This window comes from Myotis yumanensis, unplaced genomic scaffold (genome assembly GCF_028538775.1).
Source record: "Myotis yumanensis isolate MYYU_CA2020_CCGP unplaced genomic scaffold, mMyoYum1.0.hap1 SCAF_3, whole genome shotgun sequence".
NCBI lineage: Eukaryota > Metazoa > Chordata > Mammalia > Chiroptera > Vespertilionidae > Myotis > Myotis yumanensis.
In genome coordinates, this window is record NW_027223754.1 from 40,467,066 (window position 1) to 40,491,797 (window position 24,732).

At 41.2% G+C, this 24,732-nt stretch overlaps 1 protein-coding gene across 22 annotated transcripts in view; it reads left to right on the forward strand.

The window, feature by feature from the left end:
• Window positions 1-24,732, forward strand: part of DOCK9 (dedicator of cytokinesis 9) — a 270,967-nt gene that overhangs the window by 155,000 nt on the left and 91,235 nt on the right. For all 22 annotated transcript variants that reach the window (XM_070408667.1, XM_070408674.1, XM_070408682.1 and 19 more), the window contains exons 4-10: window positions 1,261-1,343; window positions 3,251-3,320; window positions 5,372-5,467; window positions 6,450-6,584; window positions 11,955-12,129; window positions 15,110-15,177; window positions 24,634-24,708. In XM_070408667.1, the coding sequence (XP_070264768.1) occupies window positions 1,261-1,343; window positions 3,251-3,320; window positions 5,372-5,467; window positions 6,450-6,584; window positions 11,955-12,129; window positions 15,110-15,177; window positions 24,634-24,708 (702 nt within the window). The remainder of the gene's footprint in view (window positions 1-1,260; window positions 1,344-3,250; window positions 3,321-5,371; window positions 5,468-6,449; window positions 6,585-11,954; window positions 12,130-15,109; window positions 15,178-24,633; window positions 24,709-24,732) is intronic.

Sequence of the window (24,732 nt, forward strand, 5' to 3'; positions counted from 1 at the left end):
TTCTAAAGGTGAAAATGCTTTGAAAATTTTTTTAAAGCATTTACAAGAATAAAATAGTATTTATAAGTACAGAGAAGAGAAATTGAAAAGTTACTTAGCTCGCACACCTAACCCTCTTTTTAACCCTTCTCTGCTATTTATCCCACCTCTCCTATTTATCTTACCTTAATGATAGCAAAGCTTACACTACCTTCCCTTTACAACCTTGCCAGTCAAGTGCTTATAGAGAGCCTGGCACAGGAGAAGCACTTGCTGTTGTTGCTGCAATTATTTTCATGATTTTGGGGTGAAGGAGAGTTTGCCTCAAAAGGCCTTCTGGCATAGGCTAAGAAATAGATAGAAAGGTTCACAATTAAACAATGAAGAGAAGTAAGCCGAAAAGAGACTTTGTTCATGTTAGTTATAGCCAGCGTCAAATCAACTCGGTAATACATACATGCATTTATCTACCTATGTTTTCACTTATTCACTTTTTTTGCCATACTGAAGTCTACATACATGTAGTCAAGAGCTGATCACACAGAAAAATTATTTGGGCTAAGCTGATGGTAACTAAATCAAAGACTTCACCTATAGATTTCTAGTTGTTCGTATTTGAAGATCTGGAAGATCTTATAATCTTAAGACTGTATTGCTACTCAGTGGATCCTGCTGTGTAGATGAATGAAAGACACCATGCTGGCCCGTTGAGTCTGTCTTTTAGGAGGTAATGCAGCCTGTGCAGGTTAGTGTCACTGATAGAATCCTTGGCAATGGAGTGCTGCATACGTTGTGCATTCTGTACACACATGCATGTACACACAGAGATGTCATGGTGCCCCTGTGAAATGGAATCCTTCCTCCTAATACCTCACTCTGTCCCTTACAAATAGAAGAAAAAACTGAGGACAGATTTATATAATATTGACGAACAAAGCCAGTTGTAATATTAGTAAATGCCATGAAACTGTCTTATGGTTCACACTCTCTGTTCACTTTCATATTCTAGTAGAGGCCACACAACTTCTTAAGAACCAAATGCTTTTAACTCAGAAACTGTACATTGTAATGTAAATGTAGCAAGAGGAGGGGATGTGTGTCTCCTGTAAAATCTGCTCTCAGATCACACTTAACGTGACCCCTCTCCCAAGGGGGATGTTTAAGTGGTTCTTAAGCTTCATGGGAATCTCTGATGATGGAATTTCAGGCGTGAGAGCATTAAGGGGAAATGATTTTTATTTTTCTCATATACTTTCTATTTTTTTAATCTACCCCCAATAGTGCATCAAAACCTATAACTCTGACTGGCATCTTGTGAACTATAAATATGAAGATTACTCAGGAGAATTTCGACAGCTTCCAAAGTAAGTTAATGGGCAGACCACGCAAGGTGGGGTTGTACACATAGGGAAAAGTCTTTGTACTTAAAATGTTTAGGGAGATATGTACCTTCTAGTAATCAGAGTAATCGGAGAAACTATTTCTACATGGTTTGTATGATATGGGATAGCTGTTGTTTACAGGGCATGTGATAACAGGACTCAATCCCAGTACTCTGGGATTGGCAGGTGGTAATAAACACATGGATGGTTTAATTACTTCTAGTGGTTCTTTTTAGGGTGCCACTGATAAAACACAAACAGGTGAAATTTTTTCAGTGAGAAATAAAAACAAAGAAAATGTAAGGGTTTTGAAATATGCTACAATGTGTTTTATTTTAAAAAAAGAATTTTTTTTTAAAATATACTTTTATTGATTTTTTTACAGAGAGGAAGGGAGAGGGATAGAGAGTTAGAAACATCGATGAGAGAGAAACATCGATCAGCTGCCTCCTGCACACTCCCTACTGGGGATGTGCCCACAACCAAGGTACATGCCCTTGACTGGAATCGAACCTGGGACCCTTGAGTCCGCAGGCCGACGCTCTATCCACTGAGCTAAACCGGTCAGGGCTAAAAAGAATATTTTAAGAAACAAAATTTTTTTTTGTTTTATTTTATATTGAATAAATGAAAATTAAAAAATTCTACTGAATAAATTTTATGTTAAAAGTATATCAAAGAACAAGCATTTCCCCAGACAAATTTCTTTACCTCCTTTAAAGTATTAACTCATTCTAAAATACACCAAAAGCAGGTACATTTAGATTGATTAGTGGTGGTTAAAGTAAACCAGGGGTAGGTAGGTCTCCCCTTGAGAGGATGTCTGTTATAAAATGGTACACCCATAAATGATGCAGTTGGCAAATTTAAATATGGTTCAGTATGAAAATCGAAAGCAAATAATGATGGATTGTGTTTCAAAAGTAACCATCTCCAATGAAAATTTTACTTGAGATCCTATTAATATGTTTTTCTTTGTGTTTGTTGCACCTATGGGTTTGATTTGTTTATACTATTCTTGATGGATCTCGCTATTTGTTTTTTCTATTTGTGTGGTTCAGCCACTCCTTAAGCGTGTTTAGCCAGCTTCCCAGATGCCTTTTTTTAAACCTCAGCTGAGAACACTCTCCTCCAACATTATCTTCTCCAGATGGGTGTGCTTCTTAGTTCTATGTTCACCCTGTACTCCTGTGGGGATTTTTTAATTCTTCCCATTTGATCAGATTAACCTATCTTCACTGATAGTCTTGTTCGTACTTTTCTCATGGCTAAAAGAGAATAGACTGTGAGATATATTGTACTTCCTATCTATATGATATTTTGCTTTTACTGCTGGTAGACTTCACTTTTGGGCATAAATAAGAGTTTCTGGTTATTGTGATGAAGATGAGAGGGAAGATTGTAACAGTGACTAAGAACATAGATTCTCTTCTATCTCTGCCTAAGTCATCTACTTGCTCTGCTCTCTGTAAGCCTCAGTTTCCTCATCTATTACTAGTGAATGGTCTGAACACCAGTCCCCGCATCAAAAGGACTAAAGGAGAAAACACGTGAAGTACCCAGCACAGTGCCTAACACGTAATTGTTTAATAAATGCTGGCCGCTATTGTTACTGTCATGTTTTTGTTGTTAATGCCTACCAAGTCTTTATTTACTAATAGCTTTCCCTTTTTAAAATACCTACCTATGTAGCTCCCAACAAGCTATGGATAGCTTTTGGGGTTCTCCTAACTCCACTGTGAAAAGCAATGGCACTGATGGTTTTTATCTTTATGTGAGTGGGCCAGTTTGGGGTTTGTTAAATGCTGGTTCCTCTGATGGGAGAAGAAATGCAGCATCTCTCCAGGGACCAGGTAATTATAAAACATGTTCTTTTCTTCTTTTTAAAGCAAAGGGGCCAAGTTGGATAAACTTCCAGTTCATGTCTATGAAGTTGATGAGGAGATTGACAAAGACGAGGTAGGATGATCACTCACAGATTTTAAAATTGATTTCTTTTACAGACTTAGAAGATTAATTAGAAAATTACCAACATTTACCCAAAACAGCAATTGGAATGTTTCTTGAAACAGGGAAGAATTTTACTAAATGTATTGTTTGATTGATTGAAATAAAGTTTCCGTTTCAACTTGACTACTTAGCATACGCAGCATGTTCTCCTGGCCCTGTTTATTTGTTCTGAGATCATTTTCAAAGGCCTGGGTAAGATTTGGCTGCACTGTTAAAAGATATCAAGATTACTTAGACCTTAAGTTTATGTTGTTTTTCTTTTCTTTTTTAAAAAAATATATTTTTTTATTGATTTTAGAGAGGAAGGGAGAGAGAGATAGAAACATCAATGATGAGAGAGAATCACAGATCGGCTGCCTCCCACACGCCCCCCACTGGGGATCGAGCCTGCAACCCGGGCACGTGCCTCCCCTCCCCCCGGAATCGAACCCAGGACCCCTCAGTCCACAGGCCAACACTCCATCCACTGAGCCAAACCAGCCAGGACTATGTTGTTTTTCAACAGGATGTCTTAAACAATCTGGTAGCCAGTACATTTTAAGTTGCTGTTTTTCAGTGATTGCATTGAGTGAAGTATGTAGTACCCAGAAGCTCTGATGTTAACAACCGCTTCTCCTATTGTTGGAGAAATGATAATGGCTAGGGAAGTGTACAAAGACAGCAGGGCGTGAAGGGGACTATGTCCACTGAGCAAGGGAAACCTACTAAAAGATGGTGCTGCCCGTCTCTGTATTTCTCTTTCTCCCCTACTCACTTTTGGGTATCTCATCGTGAGTTTAGTTTTTCTTCTTTTTAAATTGTCAGCTAAGCCAATAACACCAGCCCCTCATGAACTTTAACAATGTCCTTGGTAGCAAATTATTTTAGAAACCGCTTTAAAAAAAATAATTCTGAGAAGAGGAGGTAGTCATTCAAAATGAAAAGCAAGATATTAAGAATGTGGTGCTGATTAATAGTAAGAGGAGGACCAAGTAAAATAATGCATGCAAGGACACACAAAACAAACTGTGAAGTCCTGGACAGATAAGTTATTTCTATTATTGCTAATAATAACAACAGTGAAACCACCGATATTAATACTGAGCTGGTCTAACACACAGTATACAATGGGCCTTTATGCAGTCGTCTGCTTGTGCAGAAATGAGGATCGTAATTAGAGACTAGTTTTAGGAGGTGTGAGCTGGGCAAGCGGACACTGTGTGGCCTTCTCTTCCCAGAGCACCTACTGAAGGGTACACTGAGCACAGCCTTAAAGGGGGAAAGAAGCCATAAGGGAGCACTCTTAAAGAGTGTGCGAGGCTGTGGTGGAAGACTTGCTGGGTTGTATATTTGTGTGTATATATTTCATCGGTCTGTTTATTATGTGTACAAATATATGCCTATATTTTTAGCAGCCACCCCCTTAAACCCAGATCTCAGAGCTTGGGGTCAGAACTTGTTTCTTTACTTTTCTAGCTGTTTCCTTTCCCTTTTCTAACTCCTTCTTTCTTCTATCCCTGTTGCATTCTTCCCTCTCTTTCCTTGTTTTTCTGGTTGCCCCGCCATGTTACCTGTCATTTCTTTATTGCCTCACATTTCCTTCCTTCCTTTCTTTCTTTATTCACCTTCCCCTGAACCAAGCCTCTGGGAAGTTTTCCAGGAATTTGCTTTTGTCCTTCAGTCATAGGGGAGTGTCATTTGAAAACATTTTTCATGAAACCAGTCAAGACCTTAGAACTTGAGTGGTCAAGTATGTTATGTACTTTCTGTGGCTCATTAAACACTTAAAAACAAAAGTTTGTAGTGGAACTAGCTTTGCCTTTTCATGGACTAGGGTTTTCAGAAATGTAGGCTTGTCCCTCTCTTTCCCTGTTATGTGGACTCTAGAGTGACTTGTAGGTGTTAGTGTCAGACGGTTACTCCAGTAAAGGGGCAAGGGGCAACCAAATGAATGATTGTTCCACTAACCAGACTCACAGCAAATAACAGAGATTAATTGCAATGTTTTCCTTCGCTCCCAGGATGCTGCCTCCCTCGGCTCTCAGAAGGGCGGGATCACCAAGCACGGGTGGCTGTACAAAGGCAACATGAACAGTGCAATAAGCGTGACCATGAGGGTAAGGAGGCCCATCGCCCTGTTGTCCCCTCTGATTAAACGTTTGATGCTGTAGGTCTTAGGAATAATGCTCAAGATGAATGAGCGTGCTGTTCTTTCTGACAAAAGTGACGTTGTCTGGTTAGTAAGATGCCTCCCTTTGGTTAGTAAGATTGACCCCCATTCGTACAAACCCTTCCACCGGCTTACCTGTCACCCTCTCACCACCAGTGTGAAGAGATCACTGACCTGGTATGAAGGTGTGATGGGCTAACACAGGCTTTTTTCTCTGTATTAACTACAAAAATGATACTTGATACCTCAAAGAATGTCACTGAGAAGCTAAACCTAAGCACTTTTTCAGAGGTCTACTGTGATAAAGTCAAGTGAAGTGGAAATTGAGGACTAAAGGGAAAATGGTTACATTGAGAGAAGGTTCCAAAGAGGACAGTAACACCAGAGTAAAAAACTACCCAGGACAGAAATAGGGCCAGAGAAAGACCAGGATAATAATAAAGAGAAAAGAAGCACTGGAAGGGGGGAGGGTGTAGTAGGATAGACAGGGAGATATCAAATCAGGGAAAATGCTGACTGTCTCAGTCCTGAGGCTGGGAAGTCGCTCAGAGTCACGAGGCAGAGAATGGTTTCTGTGCTGTGTGAGCAGAAACCCTGGGGATTTGAGAAAGTTTCCATCCCTCTGAGCTGCATCCCAATTCAGAACTCACTGCACTGCTTTTGGATAGTTATATAAAAATCCCAAATTCTGTGGGTGAGAAAAATGACCTGTAGATGTTAGGTGAACCACCTCCTAACGTCTACAGGTGAAATTACTAGATGTGAAGGAGGTCTTAACTCACCCAGTTACCTGGGGGCATTAGCCAGAATTAGATTCGATTTGGGGAGAATTGAACTGGTTTTAATCTATGTGTCAAATTGTGAGTAATTGCAAGAGATTGTGATTCTTTTCATTTTGAACAATAGCTGTGTATGTATTTTTCTTTCAGTCATTTAAAAGACGGTTTTTCCACCTGATTCAACTTGGTGATGGATCCTACAATTTGAATTTTTACAAAGATGAAAAGATCTCCAAAGAGCCAAAAGGATCGATATTTTTGGATTCCTGTATGGGTGTGGTTCAGGTAGATATGAAAAGAGTTTTATCAAGTTTTCTTATTTGTAAAGGTACCATCTGTGAATTAGCAGATCGAAGCAAACACTTCCAAAAATGGCAGTTTTGTGGTAGAAATATAATAGCTGACTTTAAATGAGAAAAGGCTTGTTTTCATCACTTTAACAGATGGCAGGTATCACATAGAGGCAGAATTATGTTATAGTAGCCACAAATGCTCTTGTGCACGAGTTCTTGTGTCTAAAACCTGGCTCAGCCACTTTTTAGTTGTGTGATCTTGGGCAGCTGTTACCTGTTGTTTCATTTGCAAAATTTAAATAGTGATAATGTTTCCTGAGTAGGGTAAATTGGAGGATTGGATGAGCTAACTTGAAAATATTTAGAACAGTTCTTAGCATTTCAGTGATGACTTTTATCGTAGTTCCAATGGCAGAGTAATATATTGGTCAAGAGATTAGTTTAAGATCCAAACTGAATTCAAATCCCTGCTCTCCCACTTACCCACTCTGTAACCTTGGAGATACCACTTAACCTGCCTGTGCCTCAGTTTCCTCACTTGTTAAATAGGGATGTTAATAGTATTGAATATGGTTTCTAAGAGGATTAATTAATAGATGTATGAGCTTAGGACAGTGCTGGCACATGGCAAACATTTAGCAGCTAGTATTAGATAATTTTATCCTAGTTCTGCTGCACTCGTAGAATTATTCTTAGAATTTTTAAATTATATATAACATATGAATATGTACATATTATAAATATCAGGCAATACAGAGAATGTGGAAGTCCTCATTGACCCCAATTTTTCCCTTTTCCAAAGACCTGCTTTTACCAATTTGGCATTCTCCTTCCTTACCTTTACAGAATTGTCTTTGGAAGTTTTCCCATCTATCCTTCCATCCAGCCATTCCCCTGCCATTTTTCAGGCAGCAACTTACAAGGATTCATAAAACACAGAACACCATAAATTTCAAGTGGGTTTGAAAGCAGAAAGGTAAACAAAGAGTCAGGGTAGGGAGGAGATAAAGTGGAATTAAGGAAAAAGTATGTTACAAAGACCTAATTAGGTGGGCAACCAACTGGACCCTATACTTCCCAGCTTGGAGACCCATGCAGTCGCACAGCACCCATAGATACAATCTAATTAGTCAGAAGCTGCCTGAGCAGTCTCAGAATGAAGATCATTCAGGCATTTCTCTTGGGGGCCCTCATACAGAGGACACACTGTGGGATTAATGAACAGTCTCCTTGACAACTCCTCACAATAGATACAGTCACCATTATCAGAGGAGTCTTTCTTAAAATGACTCAGTGTTGCCTAATGATATCAGCCTGAATCTCAGTTCTATAAGAAAGGTTGTTTTGTAGAACCAGTGTGGTTAAGGTTAGATACATAGCTCTCTGGTTTGACCCTCAGGTATACTTGTTTACTTAAAATTAAATTACATTTTCATCTAAGTAATTGTTCATCTGATGTGAACAGTCAGACAGTGCAGAAAGGTAGCACTAAAGCCACATTCCTGCCTGCATCAGCCCTACTCCCCCATTCTCCACTCTCCTAAAATGATCATTTTCAACTCTTTTCATTAGTTTTTCTGGATTTGTCTTCATATTGCTAGATAAGGAGTGTTTGTATTCTTCATTCATCAGTTGTGGACATTACGTGCTAGTGATGACATTGTAGCTCCTGCCACCCTCCTTTCTGCTCTAATCTGGACTACAGTTGACCCTTGAATTACACTGGGTTTATGGGCACCAACCGCCTGTACAGTCTAAAATCCATGCATAGCTTTTGACTCCCTCAATATTTAGTGATAGCCTGCTGTTGACCAGAAGCCTTACCAATAACACGACAGTTGATTAGCACATATTTTGTATGTTATACATATATACTGCATCTTTATGTTTGTTTACATTTTGCTCAACTACGAATGGTGCCATGTATGGTCTCTAAGCATGTGCAGAATTTTTTTTTTATATTATTCTCTATATCATTTTTTTTATTGCTTAAAGTATTACAAAGGGTATTACATATGCAGAATTTTTTATAAATTTTAACTTTTTATAATAGATTTCTGAATATTCAATAGTAGTAAATTATAAAATAGACTAATATCTATATATAATTTATTCATTTATGATATAGCTACCTTTTTCTTTAACTTTCCATATTTTAGGCTATGCATCTCATCTGCAAGTTTTTTCACATTGTCCCAAATATCACATGTAAGTGGACTCGTGCAGTTCAAACCCATGTTAATGAAGCATCAAATGTAATTTCTTTTTTAGCTTCTGCACAGCTACCATCCTGAAAATTCCCTTTACCTTCTTCCCTATATTGGAGTCCCTGTTTTGAGAATCCTATGTTGTCTTCTTTCTTGATTTACTTTCTTGTTTTGGAGGAATACATCCTCCAGTAGTTTCCTGAGGAATCGTGTGAAAGATGTTAATTTTTTGAGGGTTAGCATATCTGCAACTATCTTTATTTTTGCATTTACACTTGACTAATAGTTTGGCTGGATGAAGATTTTCAAGGTAAATTTTACCTTAGAATTTGAAGGCACTTCATTAACTTCTAGGTACTCGTGCAGAAAGGTGAGGTGGTGCTGAGGCTCACTTCATTTATTTCCCTTCTCTCAGGGACCCCAGGCCTGCCCTCCCTGTTGTCAAATATCTGAAAGCAGTTGTTCCCTCTATTCTGTCCAGTTTTCTAGTAGTTATGATGGGAGGGTAAGTCCAGACCCTGTTCATTCATCATGGCCAGCAGTAGAAGTTGGTGGTCTAAACTCAATGTTTTCAGGGGCTAAGCAGGTAATTAAGTGAAAGAAGAGGCCTGATTGTGAGGCAATAGGTCAGTGATGGGGAACCTTTTGAGCTCGGCGTGTCAGCATTTTGAAAAACCCTAACTTAACTCTGGTGCTGTGTCACATATAGAAATTTTTTGATATTTGCAACCATAGTAAAACAAAGACTTATATTTTTGATATTTATTTTATATATTTAAATGCCATTTAACAAAGTAAAATCAACCAAAAAAAATGAGTTCGCGTGTCACCTCTGACACGCGTGTCATAGGTTCGCCATCACTGCAATAGGGAATACTGGGACTGGGACAAATTGGGGACAGGTGGACCCATTTAAAGAGGACTGATACTGCTGGGTGGAAATACCAGCTCAGGGTTGCCAGGCCATTGAGTTTTTTCAAGAAGGGCAAAAATACAGAATTTTAGTTAAACCTTGGTGTTCTTAATTATTGCTAACTAATTTAAAAAGCAAAAACTGTAAAACTAAAAAATAAAAATAATAAAATGGGATGGGGTGGAATACGCGAAAGCGTATTTGGGCCCTGGTTCAAGAGGATAGCATCACTTAACATTCACTGAAAATTAGTGTACGCCATCAGCTAATTGGCATGTGGATATCTCCTGGCTGGTAACCCAACCTCACCTGAAAGCTGCCACTGTAGAAACCAAATTATATCAAAGTATGTGTAATCAGAGTGTATAGTAAGGAGTACCAGAGTGAATTGCCAGTGATAGCAAGTTAACTTCTTGTGTGGGACTCCCAAGTAGGAGTTTGATTTATATTTTTAAGTTGAGAGACTTTTCAAGTTACTTTTTAGTTGAATTTTCTGGCATTTGGAAAGTAGGAAGTAATTACTTTGTTTTATAGGAGTTTTGGTGCCCGTCTTCAGCACAGTGCATAAATGATTTATTTATAAGCACAGCATGCTGGGCTATCATTCATTATGGTGTGCATTTTAGAATCGAAGGTTCTGATTTCAGTGAACATCTCCTCCTTCATACTCTTTTTGCAGAAATGGCTGATGGTGTTTTTCATTTAATGATTTGTATCTAAGGCTTCAAAAATTTAAAAGCACTTGTTTTCATCCACATTTATTGTAAACTAAGCTCCAAAAGTTGTGGTTTAAGTGTGTTGGGGTTTTAAAAGAATACATCGCTATTGGACATTATTGCAAAATTAGTTGATTAATGCTATGAGTTCAAAGAAATGCCTAAAGTACATTTTTAAAATGGACCTGAATGGAATCCAGGTTAGAATGTTAAGCCCTAAAAGTATTTTAGAAGCTTGGAGTGATTGTAGTTGTTTTATAGATAAGGAAACAGGAATAATCCAGGATCAAGGCCTCATGTCTCCTCCTGCCCCCCTTTTCACTTTTCACTTTTCATAATTGTGAGTATGTGAGGAATGTGGGGGAAAGAAAACTCGTTTCTCTTCCAGACTTGGACTCTGATTCTTGCCTTGAAGTGTAAGTGAGGTCCAGGGCAGCAATTAGGGCGCCCAGAGCATGCAGTCTGTGCACAGTAGTTTGTGTGGCTTTGCCGGGAGCGGCTCTCTCCTTCATATTTCTGAGAACTGCACAAAGATGCCTTTGGGATGGTGGCCCTGTCCCTGAGACCTGCGTTCAGGAGCACCCACAGCTAACCAGCTAGAATTTTAGTGGGTGAGGGGTCGGCTCTGCCCTGAACAGGTGGCAGGAGTTTGTGATTTCCCTCAGCCTGGACCCACAAGAAATCTTGTGCCATGGTCCTTAGAGCTTGATCGCTACCTAATGCAGACACCCCCAGGGGATGTTCGGTAATATCTAGAGCCATATTCTGATCTTGACAACTAGAGGGGAAGGCTACTGGCATCTAACGGGGACGTTTAATAAAACACCTACAATGCATAGGACACTCCCACACAAGAATTATCAGCCCCAAACATCAGTAGTGCAGAGCTAGAGAAACCCTGGCATGTTCATCCTTCATCATTTAATGCACATGGACTACTGTTTTTATACTTTGAGTCAGGCACCCTTTCAGAGGCATAAAACCACAGGTATGAAGGAAGGGGAAGTGCCCCAATACTTTTGGGACTCATCAGTGATGAGAAAGTTCCAGATAAGGAAGTCGAGCATATTGATAGGTAATGGCTTGATTTTAAAAATGTAATACAACCCACTAGTTCATTTAAAAAAAAAAATAGGAGCTAAGGGAATTGAAAACTTTCAATGAAATTTCATTCGTTCAAATATCTTTCAAAAGCCTATATTATTTGCCAGTCTGTATTCTAGAAATGGGGATGTAGCCCTGAGCAAAAGAAATCTCTGCCCTGAGGAGCTTCCATTCCATTGGAGGGGAGCAGATAGCAAATCAGATGAATATGTGAACTAGGGAATGTGTCAGATGGAAAAACAAAGCTACGGAGAAAAGAAAGCAGGGAAGGTGGATAGTAGGGGTTTTATGGGGAGGAGGCTTGTCCACAAATGCCAATGTGATAGCATCCACCAGCAAATAATAAAGAGAAAACTTATTAAGGCCATCCCAATTCTTTTAACATCTGTCTCATTACCCTTTTTTGTTTTTTTCCATTTCAGAACAACAAAGTCAGGCGTTTTGCTTTTGAGCTCAAGATGCAGGACAAAAGTAGTTATCTTTTGGCAGCAGACAGTGAAGTGGAAATGGAAGAATGGATCACAATTCTAAACAAGATTCTCCAGCTCAACTTCGAAGCTGCGATGCAAGAAAGGCGAAACGGAGACTCTCATGAAGGTAGGTAGACCAGCTTTCCCCGGGCACAGGCACACTCTGTGAGTGTCCTTTATTTTTGACAGAAGGTGTGGAAAGCAGACAGATATTTTGCCTATGTAATGACAGGTCAGACAGATGTGAGCTTTTAACAGACAGCCTGTCCAAAAAAGGTTTTTGTCACATTGCAACTTATTACCCTGGCATCTACACTAATAAAAGAGAAACATGGTAATTAGCGTACGACCGCTACCCTTCCCATTGGCTAATCAGCATATCCTTATGCAAATTAACTGTCAGCCAAGATGGCGGCCGGCAGCCATGCACTGAAGCGAACAGGGAGGCTTGCTTGCTCCAGTGACTGCGGACTCCAATGTTCCCCGCCTGAGTTGCCGGCCTCTTAGCTGCAACTCTAAGCAACTATGTACTATGTTGCAAATATAGAAGCTAAACGAAACCCCAGAAACCAGCTTTCAATCAGCCTGCTTTCAGCCAGCCTGACCGCAAAATTGTATCAATGTTTTCAGCAGCGAGGCCTCAGAGCTAAAGCTGGCCCAGAATAGAAAAAGAAAAAAGAAAAAAAGGAGCAGCTGGGAGCTTCAGTCACCCGCCAAAGTGAAAACGGCCCTCAGCCTCTCAGCTAGACTGGCCAGGCACCCCAGTGGGGACCCCCATCCTGATCCAGGACACCCTTCAGGGCAAACCAGCCAGCCCCCACCCGTGCACCAGGCCTCTATTCTATATAGTAAAAGGGTAATATGCCTCCCAGCACTGGGATCAGCGGAGCAGCGAGGCTCCCAGCACTGGGATCAGTGTGACAGGGGGCAGGGCCCAAACCCCCTGATTGCCCTGAGGCTCTGTGAGTGACAGGGGGCGGGGCCACAACCTCCCTATCCGCCCTGCTCTGTTCTTGACGGGAAGGCGCCCCAACCCCCTGATCAGCCTTGCTCTGTGCCTGATAGGGGGGAGCTCCCCAATCCCCTGCTTGCCCTGCAGCTCTGTGTGTGACAGGGGGGAGCTCCCCAACCCCTTGATCGCCCTGCAGCTCTGTGTGTGACAGGGGGCGGGGCCACAACCCCCTGATCAGCCCTGCTCTGTGCCTGATAGGGGGGAGCTCCCCACCCCCCTGATTGTCCTGTGGCTTTGTGTGTGATAGGGGCGGGGCCACAACCTCCCTATCCTCCCTGCTCTGTTCGTGACAGGGGAAGGCGCCCCAACCCCCTGATCAGCCCTGCTCTGTGCCTGATAGGGGGGAGCTCCCCAATCCCCTGATCGCCCTGCGGCTCTGTGTTTGACAGGGTAGAGCCATAACCTCTCCATCGGCCCTGCCCTGAGTGTGACAGTGGCAGCGCCCCAACCCCCTGATCGGCCCTGTTCTATGGGTGATAGAGGGTGGCGCCCCAACCCCCCTCCACGGGCCTTGCTCTATGTGTGACAGGGTAGAGCCATAACCTCCCCATTGCCCCTGCCCTGAGTGTGACAGTGTGCAGCGCCCCAACCCCCTGATCCGCCCTGCTCTGTGTGTGACATGGGGCGGTGCCCCAACTCCCCTATCGGCCCTACTCTGTGAGTGACAGGGGAGAGCTCCTCAACCCCCTGATTGGCCCTGCTCTGTGCATGACAGGGGGGAGCTCCTCAACCCCCTGATCGACCCTGCTCTGTGTGTGACAGGGGGGAGCTCTTCAACCCCCTGATCGGCCCTGTTCTGTGTGTGACAGGGTACGGAGCCCCAACCCCCCTGATTTGCCCTGCTCTGTGAGTGACAGGGGCAACGCCCCAACCCCCTGATTGGCCCTGCTCTGTGAGTAACAGGGGGCAGCGCCCCAACCCCCTGATCGGCCCTGCTCTGTGCGTGACAGGGGGTGGCGCCGCAACCTCCCCATCGACCCTGCCTTGAGTGTGACAGGGGGCGGTGCCCCAACCCCCCAATCGGCCCTACCCTGAGCGTGACTGAGGGTGGCATCGCAACCTCCTGATCAGCCCTGCTCTGTGCATGAGGGGGCGGCGCCCCAACTCCCCAATCGGCCCTGCTTTGAGCCCGACCAGGGGCTGCACCTAGGGATTGGGTGTGCCCTCTGCCACCCGGGAGCAAGCCTAAGCCAGCAGGTCGTTATCTCCCGAGGGGTCCCAGACTGTGAGAGGGCACAGGCCGGGCTGGGGGACCCCCCCACCCCCAGTGCACAAATTTTTGTGCACCGAGCCTCTAGTTATTTTTATAAGGAAATCATGTAATTGGAAGAACCCCAGCTTTGGAAGCAGAAAGGAAGACTTGAGTTTGAATCCCAGCAATATATACAATTTTTCAGCTGTGAGACCTTGGGCAAGCTGCTTACATTTTCTGAGTGTTGCTTTACTCACCTGTGAAATGGGAATAAAAAATGGAATTTGTTGGTTAATGGGAAGATTAAATAAGATAATGTATGTCTAGTAACCTAGCATAGAGCCAGCACTTAAAATACTAGCTATAGTTGTTACCATTATCATTAATCATATTGTTTGGAACTTCCAAGACTAAGTTAGGATGGGCAGAGAAGCCTCTGATTAAATTGATGGGGGAAATCTATTTTCTTGACAACTCATGTGTTCAGTTTTTTTGTTGTTGTTCTTTAGACAGGTGATTCTCAACCTGTCTATGTCTTAAAAATGCCTGGGAACTCTTAAAATATATTCTTTCCTTTGTCCCACCAAAGATTCTGACTTAGCTGGCCTGGGGTGGTGCCGGGAGGCCTGACTTTTAGCTCGTCTGGTGGGAGTAGCGTGTGGGCTGTTCATGGTTATCAGACAGTGCCCATGCCGTACCAGCTGTCAAATCTTGAACTCTCACCAGTGGGCCTGGGCATCAGAGTTGTGTGTGTTTTAAGCTCCAAAGTGTCTCTAATGGGCATCCAGGGTTGAAATTCAGTGTGTTCCAGGGCACGTAAGAGAAATGGCCTTCCTCCTCCTGTTTTAAAAAATATGTATGTTCAACTACAAGTGACTCAGGTTATCTGTTTTGCCATTTCAGATGATGAACAAAGCAAATTGGAAGGTTCTGGTTCTGGTCTAGATAGCTACCTGCCTGAACTTGTCAAGGTAACATCATCTTAAGTCTTCTGCTCTTCATAGAATGATACTGGAATAATTCTCATTGCATCTGTTGAAATGATTAGCAGTTACATTATAGTCAATCATTAAAATGACATTGTAGTTACTGCTCGTTCTTTTCTAACTTTAATATTTGCTGAGGTGAAAGACACTGCTCACCTGAGTTGATTTCAGTCTGTTTTCCAGAAAGTGCCTTACAAAGTTTTTTTTTTTTATTACTCTTTGTCAGTGATTTTCAACTGGTGTGCCGCAAGAATTTTTAAAACATCCAATACCTGACTGTTTAATCAGGGGCACTGACCTCCAACAGCCAACACAAAATAGCTCTCTAGTGTGACTGAATCAAATTATACCTTTTATTTTTTATTTTTGTCACATCGACAGAAAAATATAACATTTTTTGGTGTGCTGTAGAATTTTAGTAATTAGTTTATGTGTGCCATGCAATGAAAAAGGTTGAAAATCACTGCTTTAAGTCTTTTTCCCTCCATAATATTTAATATCGTATTACAAGCATTGAAGAAATAACCAAAATACACAGGTAAATGTTCCCAAGGGAACAAAGTACTTATGCAGCCCTTATTCAAGTTAATAGACACAATTCCAAAGATGATGGTTCCATGTGAATCTTGCCACCAAACCAAAGAGGGGTTGCCTGTGTTCTATTAGTTGTTCATGGGTTTTTCTGAAAGAAAAGAAGTTATACCTGTTCTTTATAATTTTGAGAAACTTACACGTTACTGAAAAGCACAAAGAACAAAACAACTGTATTCCCACCTCTCAGATTCAACACCTGTGACTATAATTTTAGCTTCCATATTTTTAAAGAAAAAAAAATACATTATAAAGGTTTTTTAAAACATTATACTTATTCCATTCCCTCCTTCTCCTGCAACCTCAACCGGAAACAACCACTATTAAGAGTTTTCTGGGGTTACTTTCATATCTTTACCAATATCCTAGATAATAAAGAGCTAATATGCAAACGGTCATCACACCCTCACACCCTTGCGCCAGAGGACCTGAGGCCATGCCCTGCACCTGGCGGGGCTTGACAGGGGACTTGAGGCTGTGCCCCCTGCCTGACGCCAGGCCAGGGTACCTGAGGCTGCAACCTCGCACTGCGGGGCTTGATAGGGGTGGGGCCGGCCGGGTCTGGGTCTCACGCGATTTTGAGGCTCACGTGGGTGGGTGGGGACTTGACTCTGGGTCCCGAGGCGCGCCCCAGACTCTGACAGGAGTGAGATTTTTATATACATTTTACTAATGTTCTTTCATCTCTGACACTTCTATTATAGAGAAAGGGCAAATAGCAATATTAAAATATTTCCTCTAATTAATTCCCTTTTAATGTGCACGAGTTTCATGCACCGGGCCACTAGTATCTGTTATAATGAGATATATGGTTGTGTTTTATATGTTTAAAAATGTTATATAAATGGTAATGTATTATTCTGCCCTTGCTTTTATTTTCAATTCAGCATTGTTTTGAGATCCATCCAAGTTGGTGTATAGATCTAGTTCATCTTTTTATTGTATTGCGTAAGCATTTATCATAGCTGTTCTATTATTTCCAGTTTTTCTATTACAGTGTTACAGTGAGTATTCTTGTATGTGTCTCCTAGTGTGCATCTACGAATGATTTCTTTTTTAAATGAGAGAACTATCTTTGTTTTCTCTAACTCTTTATATTCTTACTCTGTTACTGCCTTTCTATTCTTTTTTTCTCAAATACAATGAAACAGAGACTGCACACACCCACATCTTAAACACTATAATAAAAAACGTGGTTTATCTATATACAATTATAAATAGACTAGCATTCAGCACTGACCTTTACTTCAGACAGCATGGTTGTTCTAAAATGTAAAACCTCCGTCCCTGGCTAGGACTTTAGAATATTGTTTTTCTTAGGACTTGACTGTTACCACAGTATCTTTTTAGCACCTGCCTATTAAAGCTAATTTTAGTGCCACCATTGTAACCACCTTTTAGGCTGGAAAGAGTTTGGTGTGTGTGTGTTTGCTTTTTTGAGTTATGAATTTCTATGTATCATATTTTTTACATTGAGATTAGCTATTTTATTTCTAGATGTTTGGAGGTTCATAATTTCTCAAAGCAAAACCTTTGTGGAAACAGATAATATATGCAATGCAATCTAGAATTCAAAACACAACTTTCTACACTTACTGGGTGAACAGTTGATCCCTAGGAGCAGACTTATATTATTTGAGCCTAATGTTGATTAACTAGAAATCTGTATCATTTCCTGTGAAGACATACAGGAGTTGTGCCCTCCATTCTTCTCTCATTGCGTACTACTACCTAGCCAGCATAATATAGAATGCCTTGGTCCTAAGACCTAGGGAGACTTTTAAAAAAATAAAATACATATGTACATTTTTTTAAAAATCTGGGTCACATAATATTGAGCTAAAGAAGTCTGACATGGCCCAGCCGGTATGGCTCAGTGGTTGAGCGTCAGCCTATGAACCAGGAGGTCAGGGTTCGATTCCCGGTCAAGCAAATGCCCTGGTTGCAGGCTTGATCCCCAGTGTGGGGCATGCAGGAAGAAGGCAGCTGATCAATGACTCTCTCATCATTGATGTTTCTATCTTTCTCTCCCTCTCCATCCCTCTCTGAAATCAATAAAAATATATTTTTAAAAATAAAATAAAAAAGAAGGAAAAAAAGTCTGACATGAAAATACATATATATTCTTTTTTAAAAAAATATATTTTATTGATTTTTTTACAGAGAGGAAGGAAGAGGGATAGAGAGCCAGAAACATCGATGAGAGAGAAACATGGATCAGCTGCCTCCTGCACACCCCGCACTGGGGATGTGCCCGCAACCACGGCACATGCCCTTGACCGGAATTGAACCTGGGACCCTTGAGTCCGCAGGCCAACGCTCTATCCGCTAAGCCAAACCGGTTACGGCACATATATATTCTTTTTAAAATATATGTATAACATATTTGGAGCTATTTTCAAACTGTAGGTAAAAACCATCCTCACTGAAGCTATTTTAGTTGCTAAAATCAATTTAATTGGTTTCAACTTCCCTCCATTTCTTACTTACAATTTGTTTCATTTGTATTTTTTTTTATTGAAGTAGAACTTACATACAGTAAAATTCTCAAGTACAGTTATACAGCTTGATGAATTTCCCATTTGTGCATACACATAACCACCACCCAGAGCTCAATACAGAGAACATTTCCAGCACCCAGCAGGCTGTCTTGTAACCCCTCCCAGCTGGCATTCTCATTCTTTTGACCTGTCATCGTAGGCTGGTCTCAACTATTCTAGACCTTCCTAGGAATGGAATCCTACAGTGTGCACTCTTTGTGTCAGGCTTCTTTAGCTCAGCATTGTGTGACCCAGATTTTTTTTTCTAAAGGGTAGAATTGAATAGAGAATATGAAAGTACACTTCCCTTAATGATGATAGATATTACTTTATAGCTATAGGTATAGATACAGATGTTGTGTGTGCATTGGGTTGTGATGTAAATGTATTTTTTACTGTGGATCATGGTCAAAGCCTGAAAAATGCAGCAGCATAATGGACTTAATTGCTTCCTCCTCTGGCTCTCAAGTGTTTTAAAGCTATTTTGATGTAAGAAGGTAGAAAGAAGCAAAAGGTAACTTTTTAGAGCAGTGGTTCTCAAACTTCCTAATGCCCCGACCCTTTCATACAGTTCCTCATGTTGTGGTGACCCCCAACCATAAAATTATTTTCGTTGCTACTTCATAACTGTCATTTTGCTACTGTTATGAATTATCATGTAAATATCTGATATGCAGGATGTATTTTCATTGTTACAAATTGAACATAATTAAAGCATAGTGATTAACCACAAAAACAGTATGTAATTATATATGTGTTTTCCGATAGTCTTAGGCGACCCCTATGAAAGGGTCGTTCGACCCCCAAAGGGGTTGCGACCTACGGGTTGGCGACCCACAGGTTGAGAACCGCTGTTTTAGAGGCCAATAAAGAAGATTGAAATGTATTATCATTCACTCATTGTGCTGCCGTCATGCTCGCAGGCGGCAGGGTCCAAGGTGGTGCCTCTGTGGGGCGCAGTGAGAGGGGCCCAGGCATCCACTGTGCTCGCTCACAGCTCCTTTACAGCCCAGGGCCCCGAGTGTGAGTGTGGTTTGGGCTGTTCGCAGTCTCCTTCAGTGTGCGTGGGTGATCATTTGTACCTGTTGAAAAGGGCAGGGAAGTTAGCCGATAACTGATTTTAGAAAGAATGGATTCCATAGGGGAGAGTCTGAGATGAAAGTACCGAGTAGGAAGGATAGAGAAGCCGGAAAGCAGAGCTGAGCAAGGAGGGGAGTTTAATCAGGAGCTGAAGATGTGAAGAGGTCAGTACCAGGGAAGGAAGGTGCAAGAAAGGGCCCAGCAGGGGATCAGGACACAGTTTAGATTTCAGAGAAAGGACTAGAACAATGGGGGCAGGCAGAAGGCCCTTAAAGGTGTAACTCAATGGCAGGTCCTCTCTGGTCAACCCCTCTTTCTGTTTCATTTATCGTGTTGCCCCGGCTTTTGTTTCCACTGTGACTGAGACATGACCAAAGAGGATATGAGTGACAGGAAGTTGTTTTAGTACAAAAACAACTGAAGTCTCATTCTGGAATATAATGGAGGGGCCTTTTGCATGTGGTAGGGACGATATGAACTTAGGTTTTCAGAATATTTTGTGTATTCTTGGCCCTTACGTGGTTTAGACAATTAGTACTGAACATTATTATTGTTTTACTAGGCGACATGCTGCATTTACCCCAATACTGTTCTTTTCTTCCTGTTGTCTAATATGGCACCAAACATGTTTATTGTAAATATAACGGCATTTATAGTATCAGAGTATTTACTCTTTTAAAGATTTTTATTGATTATATAAACATAAAGTTAGCTAACCCTTCAAAGTCTAGGGTTAATATGCTGAGATTAGTAAACCTGCTTACTATTTATTTAATAATTTATTTCTCTGGTTATATTTATCTTAGGTGACATAGGGACATATATCCCGCCTTGTGTAAAAACAGAATGAAGAAAATCCTCATGCTTCCACCTTATATTTTTCTCCTCCACAGCTTTCCTATTTTTGATCTTTTTTTCCCCCCTCAGAGAACAGCAACTCATCTTAATTTGATCTCCCCATATGGTTCTGAAAGAGAAGTATTGTTTCATGTTAACCCAAAATTGCTCATATCCAAATACCGTATAGCTTCTTTTTAGCCAATGAACTTATCTTTCTGGATAAATCTTCCACAGTTGAGCACAGAATAAAGTATAGTGTCTCAGACTCTACAGTCTCATCGAGGTTGAGTAAGGTTCAGGTGGCCAAGCAGCAGTCCATGTCAGAATCCAAACAGTTTCACATACACCTTGGCTAAGGTCAGTGACAGATGCTGCCTTCTCTGCCTCCTAATCCAGAAAACGGTGTGATTGTATTATGATACAAAGGACTTGGCGAGGGTTGTGTTTGTGATGTCAGCTGGCGTTTGTTTCTTGGGCCTCCTTGTTCTAAAATGCTCCCCTACAGCTTTGTGACCCAGGACCAGGTGATGGTCCCAGGGAGTTGGCCATCTTGGAAGTAGTGGAAACAAATCATGGAAGCTCTTTAAATTAAAAGTATATATTCTGGTCTCCAGGGATTTTGCTAAATTTTCCTATTCCAATCCATTTTGGTTAAATGAACCAACAATCAACACAGTATAATTCTGATAACTAATTCTCAAAATGAAACGCTGTTGGCCGTAGTCTTTGATCTCCGATTGTTTTGTCTGCTCAGAGGTAAACTGAGGACATAAAGTAGGCCTACAGCAGTCCTTCTTGAAACTCTGAAATGTTTGGTCCATAATTATTCCTTAGGACAAGGGCGGGGGTCGAGGGGAGGGACATTGTCAGGGTGTCCTTAGTGATTAAACTTAGGGTATACAGAAGTGGGAGGAATAGAGGAATCATTCTCTTCTTTGACTTCTGAGCAAGTGTCAGTTTTTACAGAGAACAGCTCTGTCATTTTCTTCATTTTCCTCTCCTTTTCCTCTAGACTGAACCCAGAATATTAGATGGGCTCTGGGTAGGAAGGCAGCGACAGGGTTTGGGGAAGAGCCAGTCCAGTTCTTCCTACCTCCACAGTAGGAGCTAACCACAGGTTATTTTAGGAGCGGAGCTGGTTCCTGTCCCTTTGAGAAGTGCAGGATGGCCTAGTCTGTGGGATAAGTTGTTGTTGCTGTTGTTTATAGCTATATTTTGTAGGCCTTTATATTGTAAGAGTACATAACAGGAATTTATTTTGTCTTTACCAAAAATTTAAGTAAAAATAACTGTGCTTGCCATCATAAATAAAAATATCCAAAGTTATATAAAGAAAAGATAACTTTTTCCCTCGTCCTCCATTGCCACATTCCTGAGAACACCGATGTTATTAACCTGTCGTAATTCCTCTTTCACCAAACCAATTGCTCATAGAAACATACACATAAACATAGTATTTTTAATTTTTTTTTAATTATTGACAGTATTACAGATGTTTCACATTTTTCTCCCTTTTTGCCCCCCGGATAGTGTTTTTAATTATTTTTAAAAATATGCTCGTGATCTATATGTTACTCTGCAACTTGTTCTATCACTTAGAAACATTTCATAGCTACCCCTGAATCTAGTTTACTTATTTTCATAGCTGCATGATATTCCAGATATGGATATTGCTCACTTTATTTCACCATCTCCCTATTTACGAACATTTAGGTTACTTCCAGTTTTTAGCCTCTACAAACAGTACACAATAAACATTATAATATATTTATGAGCTTAAATACATGCACTCTTATTTCAGTAGGAGAAATTCCCCAAAGTGGGATTTCTGGGTCAGAGGTTATTGTATCTTTAATACTTTAAATATTGACAGGTTACTTTCCCAGTAGGTTGAAATAAGTCACATTCCCACTTTTCTGCATCCTCACCAGAGAAAATGAAAAATGATGTTTCACTGCTTTAATTTGTATTTCACTGCTTGGTAGCGATGTTATTCATATTTTCATATATTTATTTCTTTACATTATTTTCTGACGAGCCTGTTCATATTCTTTACCTGTTTTTTTTCTTGTCTATTAAGAGTCTGAGCTCTGAAGCCAGTCAGCCTCAGAATCCAGGCTTCCATTTGATGTTGTGAGTTCCAAGGCAAAGCATTTACCACAGAAGCCTCAATGTCTTCTCTTTTAAACAAGGACAGTAATTGCGCCTGCCTCCTAAGTTTGTACAAAATTTAAATGTGCACTTAGAATGATACCCAGTATAGAGATGTTTGCTATTATCAATAAATATGCATTTTATCATTATGATGCTTCCAGATACTTATTATTCCCTGGCTCAGGGGCAAAGCCCTGCTGCTCCCAAGCCTCATTTTCTTACGGTCTAGGCTTTGCGTGGTAATTTCTTCAAACACTATTTATCGGGCATCTCTTCTGTTTAATGCATCCTGGGCTTTGGGAGGGGCGGGAGGCACTTTCAGAAGCCGAGTTTGCTTTCCTCTGTCTCATAGCAGAGCTGTCAGTGTATGTAAGGTGGATTATAAACTCTTAGGTTATTTTTACCTCTAAAGTGGTCCCTTCTTTCAGTGGTTTCTCCAGTGGAGACTATATCTCTTGGATATTAGTGGCAACATCAGGATGCTTTGAGTCTATTTTGGGCAGGTTGTTGATTTTCTTCTTTTATATGTCTGCATCCTGTTTTCTTCTTTCTGTTCCCCTCCCATGCTGAGGTGTGACGATGTGACTTGTGGTTTTTGCAGAAAGGAGCACGTGAGAGAGGACATCCTATTCTTACTCTGTGAGTGTATAGATTTAACCATTGAGATTCAGAGTAACAAAAAGAACAGAATATAGATTAGAGGCACCAGGTGTGAGAAATAATGTGGCTGGAGATGACGTAGGTCTTGTGATTATGTTAGAGTTTTCTTCTTTCTGTTCCCACTCCCACTTCTGCAGCCCCCATCTGCCACCATAGGTCTTAATGGCCTCTTCTCCAAGTCTGTGATTCCAGCCTTCATCCCTACCTTGTACTCAAGTTTCATCTCTAGCTGTCTGCTGGGTATTTCCAGTTGGAAATCCCAGATACATCTTCAAACTCTAATTCATCTCCTTCTCCACAGATTTGCTCTTCCTCTTGAATTATCCATCTTAGTTACTGGCTTCTCAGGCTAGGATCCTGGAGTTGGTTATGGGCCTTGCTGTGCAACTGAGGGGTGGCTGTGATGCTTAGGAAAGATCATGTGGCTTCCTGGTCTTTCCCTTGTTAATCCATTTCCTCAGCCCTCCCCGAGTGATGCTTCTGAAACGCAGAACTGGTTATTTTATTCCTTTGCTTAAAATACTGTGGGATTTATTTGGATTTTGAATGGAATCTCCAGTCTTTAACATACAAATCCCCAACTCAGTTTTCTTTACTTTTTCCATTATATCCAAGCATTCCGTCATAACGAATGGTTTGGTAACTGCTCAGGTATGACTTGCACCTTTGTACTTGCAGTACCTCCTTCTAGAATGCTCCTCTGTCTTTTCCTACCCAAATGTTCTGGTTCTTCAAGATGGGTCTTCCTCCGGGAGCTTTTTCCTGACTGCCTCCTCCCAGTCCAGGCTAGATTTCACTGTCCCTATGCTTTCTTTTGCCATTTTTATTGCCTATTTATATCCTGTCTTCCCAGCTAGTGTCCCTTAGGGGTAGGGACTTTGTTTCATTCATATTTGTGTCCCTAGTCCCTGATACACAATAGGTGCTCAATAAATATTTATTTAATGAATCAACAGTGCCCCCTCCCTGCCACCAACACCTGTGGCTGTCCTTCAGTATCTGCCATAGTGTTCTCTATCTTGCCATTCAAAACACATTCCTTTCTCTTGTTGCTTGTACCCTCGGTCTTAAGTGGACCCTAAATTTTTCTGCCAGCTGGGCTCATTTTCACAGACAGTATCTATCTATCCATGTTGTGCATCCTCTTCATTCAGCCTGAAATGTTTGTTGTTCTCCTTTTTGCTATCTAAATTCCACCGCTATGTTCAAAGCCCGGCCCCTATTCCATTACATTAGGAAGCCTTTCTTGATAGGAATGCTTAATTATTCTCTTTTGCTTTCTTTGTATTGTTTTTGGCTCTCCATTTGATTGTCAGCTTCATAAGGTCAGGGATCAGATATTGACACCCCTACCCCCCCCCCCCCCCCGCCCCCACCACCACCACCACCACCACCACACTCTCACTGTGTGCTCCATCCTGGTTCCTTGAAAGGCAGACTCTCCAAGCTGAGGGCAGAGTCGTCTGGCAGCCTGGCGCTTCAGGAGGGGGTGGCTTTCAAACAAACTTGGACACCCCTGTAAGAAAAGGGCTATTTTTAAAATGTAATTTATATTTTTTGTTTATCTTGTTACCAGAGTACCCGAGAAGCAGAAATCAAACTGAAAAGTGAAAGCAGAGTTAAACTTTTTTACTTGGACCCGGATGCCCAGGTAGGAACTATTTTAATGTTTAAA